The sequence below is a fragment of the Nerophis ophidion genome, linkage group LG07 (assembly GCF_033978795.1).
Source record: "Nerophis ophidion isolate RoL-2023_Sa linkage group LG07, RoL_Noph_v1.0, whole genome shotgun sequence".
Lineage (NCBI taxonomy): Eukaryota > Metazoa > Chordata > Actinopteri > Syngnathiformes > Syngnathidae > Nerophis > Nerophis ophidion.
The window spans coordinates 13,587,277-13,603,516 of NC_084617.1; the positions used below are offsets into that span (position 1 = coordinate 13,587,277).

Genomic DNA, 16,240 nt, shown 5'->3' on the forward strand with positions numbered 1-16,240 from the left:
TGTTGGCCACCAGAGGGCAGCAAAGCTCCAATTCCAAAGTAATGAAATCCTCTTTTTTAGTTCGCAGTCAAAATTCAGAGTTCGCAAATTTGACACGACAGAAAGTAATATTTTTGGGTTAAAAGTTGAGGTTTCGGAGCATAAAGGGTGCAAGCTGGGTGGTATCGTCCCCGTGGGAGGGAAGTACAAGTAATATAAGCGCAGGAGGATGCGTCACCCTAAAAAAAACTCCCTCCCTCCCTGACTCCTCGCCCTTCTCTCTTCGCCCCTTCACCTTTAAGAGGTGCGCCGACCAACACGGCTCGGACTTTCTCCCCCGGCAGGAATCAGCGCGATGACGAGCAGAACCGAGCCGGCACCATGCGCTCCAGGCTCCCTCGGACCGCCTGCCTCCTGCGGCTCGCTGCACTCTGCATCCTGCTCCCGCACGCCGCAGCATACTTCGGGTCAGCAACTTCTTTTTTTTTTTTTTTATTAATTTTTTTTTTTTTACTTTTTTTTTATGCTTAAGTGTAGTTAATTTCTGTTGTAGGAACTTAAGTAAAAAAAATAAAAATAAATAAACATTCGATGTGTTTTTTTTTTTTTTTCTAAGGCTGACGGGACGCGAGCCGTTGGTCTTTCTGCCGGGTCCCTTCTCCAACGAGGCTTCCACGGGCAAGGCCTACCTGAAGCAGTGCGAGCAGATGGTGTTGTCCCGCCGCCAGAAGAGGCTGTGCCGCCGGGAGCCCGGCCTGGCCGAGACGCTGCGGGAGTCGGTGCGCCTCAGCCTGCTGGAGTGCCGGTACCAGTTCCGGAACGAGCGCTGGAACTGCAGCCTGGACGGCCGGGGGAGCCTGCTGAAGAGAGGTACCCGGGAGTGTGGGGTTCGAACCTCCGACCAGCATCTCTCACTATTCCACTCACTCACCAGGCAAAAACAAAACATCAAAACATCAATACAAAATATATTTGAAATAAGAAATATTACAAAATATATATTTTTTTTAATGGAGGAAACAAAACATATTTAGGAATAAATATGATATTTTAATACTTATACATGCAGGCCTCGATATTAGGTACACTCATTATGACCACCACGGACAAAGCTACGAACTATGGGAGACCAAGCTTTCTGCTCCGCTGCTCCCAGTCTGTGGAACGCTCTCCCTGACCACTTGAGGGCACCTCAGACTGTGGATGCTTTTTTTTAAAAAAAAAGGCTTAAAAACCCATCTTTTGAAAAAAAAAAAAACATTTTTATAGATATGCATGCTGGTTCTAGCTATTGGGCTGCTTCTAGTTTTATATTTTATTTATTTTTATTATTATTATTACTATTTTACACTCTGGCACTTTAAGGTTGTTTGCTCAACGTAAAGTGCTTTTTTTTTTTTTACATATAAAATGTATTATTATTATTATTATTGATGCAGGGTCTGCCCCTCCCAAAACTCCTATCAGGCACTGTGCACATGCAAAAAGTCAATTAATGAAAATAATCCTAGCCCCTTCCTGCTCTGTCATTGACGCTAAAAAAATATAATGGCAATTTTTTTTTATTGTCCCCCATAGTGCACAGTGTTAGGTGTGCACATTTCTCCTGATTCCAAATCGATTCATAATTTTATTTTTTTAAATCAATTAAAATAAAAAACATTTTTTTGTAAGAATCAATTTTTAAAAAGGGCCTCTCCATGCAAACACAAGGAGTTTTTTTTCTAATCTATAAATGGTCTGAAATTTGCCAGAGATATACAAAATTGTTATGTTGCACAAAAAAAAATATTATTTTACTTTTTATTTTTCATAAATGTATTTCCATACAAAACATGCATTCAAGTTTGATTTAAAAAAAAAAAAAAATATTCTAAATAAAATACAATTTTCTTTAGGGCCACAATTTTTGTCAGAGGAGGGCCTGCTTATAGGTATCGGAGCTCCCAAATGTTGATGCTAATGTGTAAATATGACATTTTAATGTTTAATTCTTATATTTTTTATTCTATCTTATACATGCAGGCCTCAATATTAGATACATTCATTATGAAGCAGGGTCTGCCCATCCCAAAACTCCTATCAGGCACTATGCACATGCAAAAAGTCAATTAATGAAAATATTCCTAGCCCTTTCCTGCTCTGTCATTGACCACCCAAAAATATGATGGCAAATTTTTTCGCGGTTATTGTTATTGTCCCCCATGGTGTGCACAAAAAAGGATTCGCATCCAAATCGTAATTTATATTTCTCGTGATTCTAAATCCATCCATCCATTTTCTACCGCTTGTCCCTTTTAGGGTCGCGGGGGGCGCTGGAGCCTATCTCAGTCGATTCATAACTTTTTTTTAAATCGATAAAAACAAACTTTTTTTTCCCTGTAAGAATCTTTCTTTTTTTATTTAATTGAGGAAACAAAATACATTTAGGAATAAATATTGTATTTTCTAATGTGTAATTCTTATATATTTTTTATTTTCTTATACAAGCAGGCCTCAATATTAGGTACACTCATTATGATGCAGGGTCTGCCCCTCCCAAAACTCATATCAGGCACTGTGCACATGCAAAAAGTCAACTCGTGAAAATATTCCTAGCCCCTTCCTGCTCTGTCATTGACCCCCAAAAATATGACAGCAAATTTGTTTGCGGTTATTAGTATTGTCCCCCAGGGTGCGTACAAAAAAATAATTTGCATCCAAATTGCCATTTGTATTTTTCCTGATTCTAAATCGTTTCATAACTTTAAAAAAATCGATGAAAAAAAAATGTGTAGCAATCCTTTTTTTCTTCTTTTTTTTTTTTTTAAATTGTGGACACAAAACAAATTTCGGAATAAATATGGTATTTTAATTTGTAATTCTTATATTTTTGTATTCTATCTTATACATGCAGGTTTCAATAATAGGTACATTCATTATGATGCAGGGTCTGCCCATCCCAAAACTAATTTCAGGCCCTGTGCACATGCAAAAAGTCAATTAATGAAAATATTTGTAACCCCTTCCTGCTCTGTCACTGACCCACAAAAATATATGATGGCATTTTTTATTTATTGCCCCCATGGTGTGCAGTGTGAGGGTTGCACAAACAAATGATTCACATCCAAATCGGGATTCGTATTTCTCCTTACTCTAAATTGATTCGTAGTTTTAAAACATTGATTAAAAGAAAACATTTTTTTTGTGAGAATCAATTTTTAAATATGTTTTTAGGTTTTAGTTTTTTCTAACCTCTGAGATTTGCCAGAGATATATTCAAACGGCTAATGCTAATGTTATGCTAATGTACCATCATTTGGAAAGTCACCCGCTAGACAATAAGGAGTGCTTGAAACTCGGCATGTCAACAATTTCGGCCGGTGCCACACCAACAGAACGCTGAAGCAACTATTTCCAGATCAACACCGTATGAAAAAAAAAACAGTCAACAACAGAAGGAGATAATGTCCGCAGGAACATACCACATAGCGAAGGACATACACTATTAGATTTCCTATTATGCAGCACATTTTTATTTGACAGTTGTTGAAATATCTTGTGTGACATCATGCACACAAGTGCACTTTATTTTTTTTAACTTATTGTAGTGGCGTTCTGTATAAAACTGCACTTTAATTTAGTGTTGTTTTGATATGTCATCTTAGTGACATCATGCACAAAAGTGCATTAATAGCTTGTTTTAAAATGTCTCTGACAATCTTGCACTTTCTGTTTTTGAAATGACATGAATGTTTGTGCCACTGCTTAATAACTGTTGAATAAATACAGTTTTGGTACATTTACTTAATTGTGATTTCCCTCTCTGCTTGAAAGTTTAAAATGAGCATATATTAATGCAGTATGAACAATAATGTTTTAATGTAGACACATAGAATCATCATACTGCTGTGATTATTTGCATCAAGTGTTCATTCAAGGCAAGGGCAAAATATAGAGATATATATCCTGTATCGTGACATGGCCTAAAAATATCGAGATATTAATAAAAGGCCATATCGCCCAGCCCTAATCAAGATAAAAAAATAATATCAAAATCAAATTAAAGGATATTATTTATGTAGTTTGTTGGTGCAGAGTACATGTGTTTTTTGTTTTTTGTTTTATATGTAGCATAATCTACAAAGAATTGCTATTGTGATCTCTAGTGGACACATTCAGAACAGCAGTTTGTTTCATCTAAAAAATTTCGGCTCATTTTTATACAAACCCCGTTTCCATATGAGTTGGGAATTTTTTTTAGATGTAAATATAAACGGAATACAATGATTTGCAAATCCTTTTCAACCCATATTCAATTGAATGCACTACAAAGACAAGATATTTGATGTTCAAACTCATAAACTTTGTTTTTTTTGCAAATAATAATTAACTTAGAATTTCATGGCTGCAACATGTGCCAAAGTAGTTGGGAAAGGGCATGTTCACCACTGTGTTACATCACCTTTTCTTTTAACAACACTCAATAAACGTTTGAGAACTGAGGAAACTCATTGTTGAAGCTTTGAAAGTGGAGTTCTTTCCCATTCTTGTTTTATGTAGAGCTTCAGTCCTTCAACAGTCCGGGGTCTCCGCTGTCGTATTTTAGGCTTCATAATGCGCCACACATTTTTGATGGGAGACAGGTCTGGACTGCAGGCGGGCCAGGAAAGCACCCGCACTCTTTTTTCAGGAAACCATGCTGTTGTAACACTTGTCTTGCTGAAATAAGCAGGGGCGTCCATGATAACGTTGCTTGGATGACAACATATGTTGCTCCAAAGCCTGTATGGACCTTTCAGCATTAATGGTACCTTCCCAGATGTGTAAGTTACCCATGCCTTGGACACTAATACACCCCCATACCATCACAGATGCTGGCTTTTGAACTTTGCGCTTATAACAATCCGGAAGGTTCTTTTCCTCTTTGTTCTGAACGACACCACGTCCTCTTTTTCCAAATATAATTTGAAATGTAAACTCGTCAGACCACAGAACACTTTTCCACTTTGCATCAGTCCATCTTAGGTGAGCTCGGGCTCAGCCAACCTGGCGGTGTTTCAGGATATTGTTTATAAATGGGTTTGGCTTTGCATAGTAGAGTTTTAACTTGCACTTACAGATGTAGCGACCAACTGTAGTTACTAACAGTGGTTTTATGAAGTGTTCCTGAGCCCATGTGATGATATCCTTTACACACTGATGTCGGTTTTTGATGCAGTACCGCCTGAGGGATCAAAGGTCCGTAATATCATCGCTTACATGCAGTTATTTCTCCAGATTCTCTGAACCTTTTGATGATTTTACGGACCGTAGATGGTAAAATCCCTACATTTCTTTGCAATAGCTCGTTGAGAAATGTTGTTCTTAAACTGTTCGACAATTTGCTTACAAAGTGGTGACCCTCGCCCCATCCTTGTTTGGGAATTATTTAGCATTGCATGGAAGCTGTTTTTACACCCAATCATGGCACCCACTTGTTCTCAATTAGCCTGCACACCTGTGGGAGGTTCCAAATAAGTGTTTGATGAGCATTCCTCAACTTTATCAGTATTTATTGCCACCTTTCCCAACTTCTTTTTCACATGTTGCTGGCATCAAATTCTAAAGTTAATGATTATTTGCAATGTAAAAATGTTTATCAGTTTGAAATTCAAATATGTTGTCTTTGTAGCATATTCAACTGAATATGGGTTGAAAAGGATTTGCAAACCATTGTATTCCGTCTATATTTACATCTAACACAATTTCCCAACTCATATGGAAACGGGGTTTGTACTCAGCAAACTCATCCCGCAGGCCGGATAAAACCTGTTCGCGGGCCGTACGTTTGACACCCCTGGTATAATCCATCAATAATGTTGTTTTGCACGACGCAGAGCTAAAGTGCAGCTGCAGGGTACGTAGAAACAAAACAGCACTCGTGCGTACGGCTATCGACACGAGGCCTAAAAAGACGAACAGGTCAGCACAGAAGTAATGAGGGGGTGAGGATGCCAAGACATGGTGGCCAGCGGAGACTTCTTAAGGCACCGCAGTGGTTTTATTTTTATCTGCAGAAAGGAAAGCGCCCAATTCCCCGGAGGAAAAGGGTGGTGCGATTGCCCCGCTTTCATGTGGGAGAATACAGAAAAAAAAAAATCCTTCCTAGTCAAAATAATAATTAATTGGATCAAAACATAGGCGAATAACAGCGTGTGACCTGGAAGGAGGGTCAGAGAGAGCGGAATGGTGACACAACACTGGCGGAAAAACAAAAACAAGACAACGTGGTGCGCGTTTTGCAAACATCCAGTCTTACAAGCTCGTTGGGATGCTTGTAAATGTCACTATCTGCTAACACGGTGACCTTCCACATGTCAACTAAGCTCACAGCTGTAGGAAAATGTTAGCTGGCTTGCAGAATACAATTGCTCAGATTATTTCTCCTAGTCAGGTCAAATGTTGGTTTCGTTTTTTTATGTGTGACTCGGGGCTATAGGCCGATTTTGAAAATGTGCTTCCGAGCCCAATTATTGATCACGGTATGGTTTTCAAACTGAAGCTCTGACGCCACACACAGCAGAAAAGGGAGAAGGAGAGTCGTCAGTAAGGGTGTGGGAAAAAATCAATTCGAATACGAATTGCGATTCTCACGTTGTGCGATTTAGAATCGATTCTCAATCGATTTTTTATTTTTTTATCAATCCAACAAAACAATACACAGCAATACCATGACAATGCAATCCATCCATCCATCTTCTTCCGCTTATCCGAGGTCAGGTCGCGGGGGCAACAGCCCAAGCAGGGAAACCCAGACTTCCCTCTCCCCAGCCACTTCGTCTAGCTCTTCCTGGGGGATCCCGAGGCGTTCCCAGGCCAGCCGGGAGACATAGTCTTCCCAACGTGTCCTGGGTCTTCCCCATGGCCTCCTACCGGTTGGACGTGCCCTAAACACCTCCGTAGGGAGGCGTTCGGGTGGCATCCTGACCAGATGCCCGAACCACCTCATCTGGCTCCTCCCGATGTGGAGGAGCAGCGGCTTTACTTTGAGCTCCTACCGGATGGCAGAGCTTCTCACCTTATCTCTAAGGGAGAGTCCCGCCACACGGCGGAGGAAACTCATTTCGGCCGCTTGTACCCGTGATCTTATCCTTTCGGTCATGACCCAAAGCTCATGACCATAGGTGAGGATGGGAATGTAGATCGACCGGTAAATTGGGAGCTTTGCCTTCCGGCTCAGCTTCTTCCTCACCACAACGGATCGGTATAACGTCCGCATTACTGAAGACGCCGCACCGATCCGCCTGTCGATCTCACGATCCACTCTTCCCCCACTCGTGAACAAGACTCCTAGGTACTTGAACTCCTCCACTTGGGACAGGGTCTCCTCCCCAACCCGGAGATGGCATAACAATGCAATCCAATTCCAAAACCAAACCTGACCCAGCAACACTCAGAACTGCAATAAACAGAGCAATTGAAAGGAGACACAAACACGACACAGAACAAACTAAAACTAATGAAACAAAAATGAATATTATCAACAACAGTATCAATATTAGTTATAATTTCAGCATAGCAGTGATTTAAAATCCCTCATTGACATTATTATTAGACATTTATAAAAATAAAAATAAAAGAACAAAAGTGTCAGTGGCTTACACTTGCATCATTTCTCATAAGCTTGACAACACACTGTGTCCAATGTTTTCACAAAGATAAAATAAGTTGTATTTTTGGTCCGTTCAATAGTTAAAACAAATTTACATTATTGCAATAAGTTGATAAAACATTGTCCTTTACAATTATAAAAGCTTTTTTTTTTTAAATCTACTACTCTGCTAGCATGTCAGTAGACTGGGGTAGATCCTGCTGAAATCCTGTGTATTGAATGAATACAGAATCGTTTTGAATCGGAAAAATATCGTTTTTGAACCGAGAATCGCGTTGAATAAAAAAAAAATCAATATATAATCGAATCGCGACCCCAAGACTCGATATCGAATCGTGGGACACCCAAAGATTAGCAGACCTAGTCGTCAGCATCAACGATCAAATCCGCATACTTTCCAACCCTCCCGATTATCCTGGGAAACTCCCGAATTTCAGTGCCCCTCCTGAAAATCTCCCGGGGCAACCTTTCTCCTGAATGTCTCCCAATTTTCACCCGGACATTAGGAGCGTGCCTTAAAGGCACTGCTTTTAGGGTCCTCTACAACATATCGTCACGTCCGCTTTTCTTCCATACAAACAGTCACATAATATATGCAGCTTTTACACACACACACACACACACACACACACACACACACACACACACACACACACAAGTGAATGCAACGCATACTTGGTCAACAGCCATACAGGTCACACTGAAGGTGGCCGTACAAACAACTTTAACACTGTTACAAATATGCGCCACACTGTGAACCCACAACAAACAACAATTACAAACACATTTCGGGAGAACATACGCACCGTAACACAACATAAACACAACAGAAGAAATACCCACAACCCCTTGCAGCACTAACTTTTGAGTTGATTGATTGAAACTTTTATTAGTAGATTGCACAGTTCAGTACATATTCCGTACAATTGACCACTAAATCAGGGGTAGGGAACGTATGGCTCTAGAGCCAGATGTGGCTCTTTTGATTACTGCATATGGCTCTCAGATTAATCTTATCTGACATTGCTTAACACAATAAGTAATGAATAATTCCATTGGTAATCAATGTTAAAAAATAACGTTCAAAATATAAAACATTCTCATGCATTTTTATCCATCCATCCGTTTTCTACCGCACCTGTTCAAGAAGTCAGGAATGGTAAGAAGTATTTTATTCATTATTAGTGAGCTTTAGGATAAAAATGTTATTAAAAAGAATAACAGACGTGTTATCCCCTAATGTTGGTTTTACATAAAAATGCACACATTTAGTTGTATTCAGTGTTAAAAAATATTATATGGCTTTCACGGAGATACGTTTTAAGATATTTAGCTTCCATAGCTCTCTCAGCTAAAAAGGTTCCCCAACCCCTGCACACAATTGGTAACACCCGAATATGTTTTTCAAATTGTTTAAGTCGGGGTCCACGTAAATCAATTCATGGTAGTTAACATGGTTGTTAACACTTCTGGGACGCTACAATATACACCCTCCGCTACCACCTAACTCCGCCCACTCCCCCCAACCCCGCCCACCTCAACCCACCCCATCCCCCAAATTCGGAGGTCTCAAGGTTGACAAGTATGCAAGTCAGTAACGTGTGAAATATTAACGACAATAAGAAAACCAGCATTGAAAAAGTATCTCAAAGAAAAATATAGGACGATTTTTCAGTACGGCCCCATCTGTTGGGGCACTTTTTGAATAAGAAGGGGTGTCCCGATACAAAACTTTCACTTACGATACCATCCCGACTCTATTTACGATGCAGATATTGAAACCTAAAGTATCGGTATTGGATATTGATATCAATCTGATACAATATCTGCACGAATCAGACACACTTTTATTTTGTAGAGTCGATTGTAAGAAAGGGTTTCGACAAGTGAAATTAGTAAAACAAAACAATGAGTTGTATGAAAATTATTAACAGTCTTGAATAGACTTATGTGAAGTGAAGTGGTAATTGTTTTTAGTGTCATCGAGAGCCACAATATATCATTAGGTTAAGCCCAAATCGGACACTTTTGTACCTGCCACACCAGATTGTTAATCCAAGGGTTTGTCTCGTTAGTTCCAGCCTTCAATGAGATGGTAACTTGTGTGTGGTGCTTAGTTGCAAGAAATATCTCATGGGGCGTTGACTTTCTTGCCCCTTAGCCTCGAATCCCAACTGGATGATTGCAAAATGTAGCGTTACAAGATATTCACCACTTTCTGTGGCTTAATTCCAGTGGCTCTGGATCTGCCACGCCAGATTGTTAATCCCAGGGTTTGTCTCGTTTGTTCCAGCCTTCAAGGAGATGGTAACTTGTGTGTGGTGCTTAGTCGAAAGAAATATCTCCTGGGGCTTTGACTTTCTTGCCCTTAGCCTCGAATCCCAACTGGATGATTGCAAAATGTAGCGATACTAGATATTCACCACTTTCTGTGTCTTAATTCCAGTGGGTCTGTTGTACCTGCCACACCAGATTGTTAATCCCAGCACTTGTCTCATTTCTTCCAGCCTTCAATGAGATGGTAACTTGTGTGTGGTGCTTAGATGCAAGAAATAACTCATGGGGCGCTGACTTTCTTGCCCCTAGCCTCGAATCACAACTGGATGATTGCAAAATGTAGCGATACTAGATACTTACCACTTTCTGTGGCTTAATTCCAGTGGCTATGTTATACCTGCCATGCCAGATTGATAATCAGAGGGTTTGTCTCGTTTGTTCCAGCCTTCAATAGATGGTAACTTGTGTGTGGTGCTTAGTTGCAAGAAATATCTCATGAGGCGTTGACTTTCTTGCCCCTCAGCCTGGAATCCCAACTGGATGATTGCAAAATGTAGCGTTACAAGATATTCACCACTTTCTGTGGCTTAATTCCAGTAGCTCTGTTGTACATGCCACGCCAGATTGTTAATCCCAGGGCTTGTCTCGTTTGTTCCAGCCTTCAATGAGATGGTAACTTGTGTGTGGTGGTTAGTTGCAAGAAAAAACTCATGGCCGCTGATTTTCTTGGCCCTAGCCTCGAATCCCAACTGGATGATTGCAAAATGTAGCGATACTAGATGTTCACCACTTTCTGTGTCTTAATTCCAGTGGCTCTGTTGTACCTGCCACGCCAGATTGTTAATCCCAGCGCTTGTCTCATTTCTTCCAGCCTTCAATGAGATGGTAACTTGTGTGTGGTGCTTAGTTGCAAGAAATAACTCATGGGGCGTTGACTTTCTTGCCCCTAGCCTCGAATCACAACTGGATGATTGCAAAATGTAGCGATACAAGATATTCACCACTTTCTGTGTCTTAATTCCAGTGGCTCTGTTGTACCTGCCACGCCAGATTGTTAATCCCAGCACTTGTCTCATTTCTTCCAGCCTTCAAGGAGACAGCCTTCCTTTTGGCGGTGTCGTCGGCGGCGCTGACCCATGCCCTGGCCAAGGCGTGCAGCTCTGGCCGCATGGAGCGCTGCACCTGTGACGACTCCCCTGGCATCCAGCACCGGGAGGCATGGCAGTGGGGGGTGTGCGGCGACAACCTCAAGTACAGCACCAAGTTCCTCAAGCGGTTCCTGAGCCAAAAGAGGATCAGCAAGGACCTGAGGGCTCAGGTGGACGGCCACAACATCAACGTGGGGGTTAGGGTGAGTCGGAATCGAATGAAATTGCTGTTTTTGTTTTGTTTTCTTCACGATGCCAGACAGAGAAAGAGAGGCAGCAAAGACTGCGAGACGAAGACTGGAGCCAGGTGTGCTCAGGCATGATAAAGCTTGCTGTGCGGGCTGACTGCAAATTAAAGGTCTCATATCGTCGAACGAGAGCGATTATAACCGTGGCCTCTTTTAATATACGAGCGAGCATTTTTTTGCACTTACTAAATCACTATCCTCGTCATAAATCCACCTAACGTTCGTAACCACCACTGTGCCGTACCCAGCGCCCCCCAGCTATCTTTCACCCTACACACAAAAAAAAAACAGGAAGACGAAGCGAGGGTCGCTATCTTATCTTTCCCCACTGAAATGTTTTCCTCACTTTACGCCGAGAAGAGAGCAGGAGCGACAACAACAACACCCACACATCTCTCAGTAATAGTACTCTGAAGCCCCCCGAGGGGTTCATACCTGCAAAGGGAGGAACTTTTCAACCCTCAAGTCCCCTCTAGGCACGGACTAAGCCCCCCATGCTATCTGACCTGTCTCTGGCCCTCAACGAGACTGACTGATGGTGCGCTCATCTCCTGCTTGTTGACCAGCTACCTTAAACCAAATCAGGCATGATACTATTACTTTTTTTTTGGAGGAGGGGGGGTTGAAGTTTTGGATTGCAGGCGGGAAATGGGCGGATAGATTCCAGTGTTAGGTCCCCCATGCCTCCGGCTTCAGGAGGCAGACAGTACTCGTTGCAACAGAGCCTGAGCTGTTAGAGTGAGAGATGTGAGCCACATGAAATATGACAGTTGCCCTCAATCCATTATGTTAAAGTTTCAACTCAGCAGACGCAGAAGGATTCGAAAAAGGCGCAGGCGGTCGCCTTCCGACTCCCGGCCTGCTCCGTGCAGATAGACCTCCCAGATAAGAGGAAAGGTAATGAATCAAAGCCAGAGACCTGACATCTCCTCTTCTTTCCAAGGCGGTAAAGAGCGGCCTCAAGACCACCTGCAAGTGTCACGGGGTTTCCGGCTCCTGCGCCGTACGGACTTGCTGGAAGCAGCTGGCTCCTTTCCACGACACGGGCCGGTTGCTCAAGTATCGCTACGACACGGCCATGAGGGTGCTCAGCGTCACCAACGCCGCCACCGGGGAGAGCGAGCTAGCCGGGCCGCGCCGCCACAGCCTCCGCACCACAGACCTGGTCTACCTGGAGGACTCGCCGAGCTTCTGTCGGCCCTCGCGGTACTCGCCGGGCACCGGCGGGCGCACGTGCGCCAAGGACACCAGCTGCCAGAACCTGTGCTGCGGACGGGGCTACAACACGGCCATGCGCCTCACCAGCCTGTCGTGCCACTGCCAGGTGCGCTGGTGCTGCCATGTGGAGTGTCAAACCTGTGTCCGGGAAGAGGAGGTCTACACTTGCAAGAGCACGTAGGCCTGAAAATAAGATGGAACTCCAAGAGCCACTGAGTGTGCAGGGAACTAATCACCACACTCGCATTGGCCGAACTGTGCACAAGGACCGCAAATGACTACCTAGGAGGGGCACATCATAACATCTCCTCGTGTCCGATGGTACAAGTCTGAACGAGCTCCATCCTTCTCTGTGGCTAGCTATGCTAAGCTCGCAATAGCCATCACTAGTGCCTTAAATTGGGTTGAACAAGAATTCAAGACGTGTTTCAACCGAGTTAAGTTCGGTTCACGAGCTGGGCCAGCTATGTAAATAGCGTCATGTCATAGCGTGAGGTGCCAGAGAATTCAACAAGATGTCTTCAAGAGGGTGGACAGTAACGGAAGACAATTGGTGGTCTTTCTTGGGAGGTTTTGTAGCCTAACTTTAAAGTACAAACTAAGGGTTCGAGGCTCAGTGGATCCTATGTAAAAAGCTTGAGAGACTTCTGTTGTTCTTTGTCAAGACTACTACGAATGTTCTTTTACGGAAAAGTTTGCCACTCGTTACTTTGTCGTACAGGTTCTTCGCACACCTTCAGTCATAACTATAAATGACAAAATATCTGCCAATGCTGCTCTCAGTCTGCTATAGCTAACATTATCACTGTCCACAAAGTCCGTACTTTTCCCAGACAGAAATTATTTGGTTTTCTCGATAGTACATTTTATGACATACCGGTAGTTCATGTTTTTGGTAGTTTACATCAAAAACTGAAGTTTGGTCAACTATATGTAAGCAATGTGTGTATTTGTGATGCACCACTTTACCACTAGGGGGAGCACAGGGTCCCCAACCGATTTGCCACACCGTAAACAACAGCGATAGTTAATCGTATAGCCCCTTTTGCAAAATTAGTTTGACGTATACAAACACATACACATTACAAAAAAACCTAGTTATTTGATGTTTTTGTTTAGCACAATTCTACGCATTGGCCGTTCTAACCGAAAATATAAAATCGGTGTTTAAGTAACTAAATACAATGTAAGTCAAAACACGCAGTAAAGTCAGTGTTTTTATTTGCACCACTACACCACTAGGGGGTAAACATTGCTTCTCACTCACCCGTGACAATATGAAACAAAAAAAAAATATCGCACAGACCTTTAGCTCTTTACTTTCACAATTTACTCATAAACACTGAAAGTTAACGTTACTTAATGTTTTACATGGGAGAGTTCCTCATAATTGTATTTTGTTCGAAATGCAATTATCAAACGAGTTACCATAATATTTGCGGTTTAAAAATCCAAATACAATGGCAGGGAATGGCTCAAAATATGGCGTCCATTCATTATCGATTTACGATTGAACACAATTCTCCATTCCAACCAGTTTTTGCAATGTATTATTTGTCGAAATATTTATAATGAACATTTTTCAAAACCAGTTACAGGTTAGAAAATCTCCGCCTGGTTGCATGGAAATAGCCTAAAAACATATTTTTAAAAATGGAACACGAAAAACATTTATTTTTTTAACTAAGGGACTAAAGTCAAGGGACTTCCAGGATTAGCGTCTTTTTTTTTATTCTTGAATGATACCCACCCCTCCAGCTAGGTATACAGTATTAGTTGCCTCCTATTAGTTGTGCTAAAACATGCTTGCATACATTAAAGAGACATATACAGAATCCCTTGAAGCAGGGGTGTCCAAAGTGAGGCCCTGGAGCAAATTTCGCAGTTCGTTTTTTATTGGCCGTCGACATATTGCAAAAAATTAATTTATGTTATCAGTAGAGCTGCCAAACGATTCAGTTTTTAAGTTAGATTAATCACGATTAAACAAAAGTATCACTAGTTGTGTTACTTGCTTCCATAATTTAAAATGTAACTGTAGTTTTTATTTAAACTTAAAGACCCCAATATTTGGACACAAATGCATTGTTATTGTTAAAATAGTTTAGGACTTATGTGTCAAAGTCAATTATCCATGGACCCCGGTGTGATATTTGATTAGTATTAGAACCGGCCCGCAGGCCACAGCTGCCTGCTGCTGTTTTGCACGCACTAATACTCCATCAGTGTTGACGTCAGGAATTTTCGTTAGGGACTCCATCAAGTCATAAAAATGGGGTCCCACAGTAAATTTCTGGTGGTCCCATTTTTTTGTATGCATTTTGAAAACAAATGATAAACATATGCATTATCCTGTTATTTCTCACATTCTCTATTGTGTTTTGGTAAAAGGTTGTCCTAAATGTTACTTAATTATTATTTTTTAAATACACAAAAGAAAACACATTTTTATGCATATGTAAATTAATTCAGTCATAAACATTAATTCATTTTCTTCTTTCCTTCATGGATCTAAACGTTACCACTGCCGGTATTTTTTCCCCATATTTTTATTGTAATATTTTCAGAATGTGTTTGTTCTATTTTTTGGCCAAAGTAAGACAAAGAAAACAATCTGAAGTTGTCTTTATTTTTTTTATTTTTAGTGCCATGATTTTAATAGTCCGGCCCCCGAGCTAAAATGAGTTAGACACCCCTGGTTTAGAAGGCAAAGAAGCATGTGCAGTCAAAATAAATGACGGCATCAATATGTGTAGATACATGATAAATGCAATATTTTTTTGTAATTATTTGCATGAGTCGACTCGTTTCTGGCAGCCCTGGTTTTTACAAATTACCCTTGTCACCTATAAAACAACGCAAATTGGACCTTTTTTGAGGTAGCCTACATTAATTTGCTTTAAGCATTTTTACAAGCGATGTCCGATAATATCGAACTGCCGATATTATCGACCGATAAATGCTCTAAAATGTAACATCGGAAATTATCTGTGTCGGTTTTAAAATTATGGGTATCTGTTTCAAAAAGTAAAATTCATGAATTTATAAAACGGACATAGGGGGAAGTACAGAGCGCCAATAAACCGTAAATGCACTGCCTTTGCGTGCCGGCCCAGTCACATAATATCTACGGCTTTTCACACACACACACACACACACACACACACACACACACACACACACACACACACACACACACACACAAGTGAATGCAAAGCTTACTTGGTCAACAGCCATACAGGTCACACTGAGGGTGGCCGTATAAACAACATTAACACTGTTACAAATATGCGCCACACTGTGAACCCACACCAAACAAGAATGACAAACACATTTCGGGAGAACATCCGCACCGTAACACAACATAAACACAACAGAACAAATACCCAGAATCCCTTGCAGCACTAACTCTTCCAGGACGCTACACTATACACCCCCAACCTCAATATCCTCATGCTCTCTCAGGGGAGAGCATGTCCCAAATTCCAAGCAGCTGTTTTGAGGCATGTTAAAACAAAATAACGCACTTTGTGACTTCAATAATAAATATGAAATAACTTAAGTTGATTTATTTTGGAAAACCGTGTTACATTGTTTAATGCATCCAGCGGGGCATCACAACAAAATTAGGGATAATAATGTGTTGATTCCACAACTGTATATATCGGTTGATATCGGAATCGGTAATTAAAAGTTGGACAATAAAAAAGGCACATTTTTACTGTACAAAAAAGTAT

At 41.3% G+C, this 16,240-nt stretch overlaps 1 protein-coding gene across 1 annotated transcript in view; it reads left to right on the forward strand.

Annotated features, from left to right (window-relative positions):
- The first annotated feature begins 246 nt into the window (after positions 1–246).
- wnt9b (wingless-type MMTV integration site family, member 9B) overlaps positions 247–16,240 on the forward strand; it is a 17,012-nt gene continuing 1,018 nt past the window's right edge. Inside the window, exons 1-4 of the mRNA XM_061905371.1 lie at positions 247–446; positions 596–849; positions 10,975–11,240; positions 12,229–16,240. The exon at positions 12,229–16,240 is cut by the window's right edge and continues 1,018 nt beyond it. Of these exons, the coding sequence (XP_061761355.1) occupies positions 361–446; positions 596–849; positions 10,975–11,240; positions 12,229–12,684 (1,062 nt within the window). The 5' untranslated portion in view covers positions 247–360 and the 3' untranslated portion in view covers positions 12,685–16,240. The remainder of the gene's footprint in view (positions 447–595; positions 850–10,974; positions 11,241–12,228) is intronic.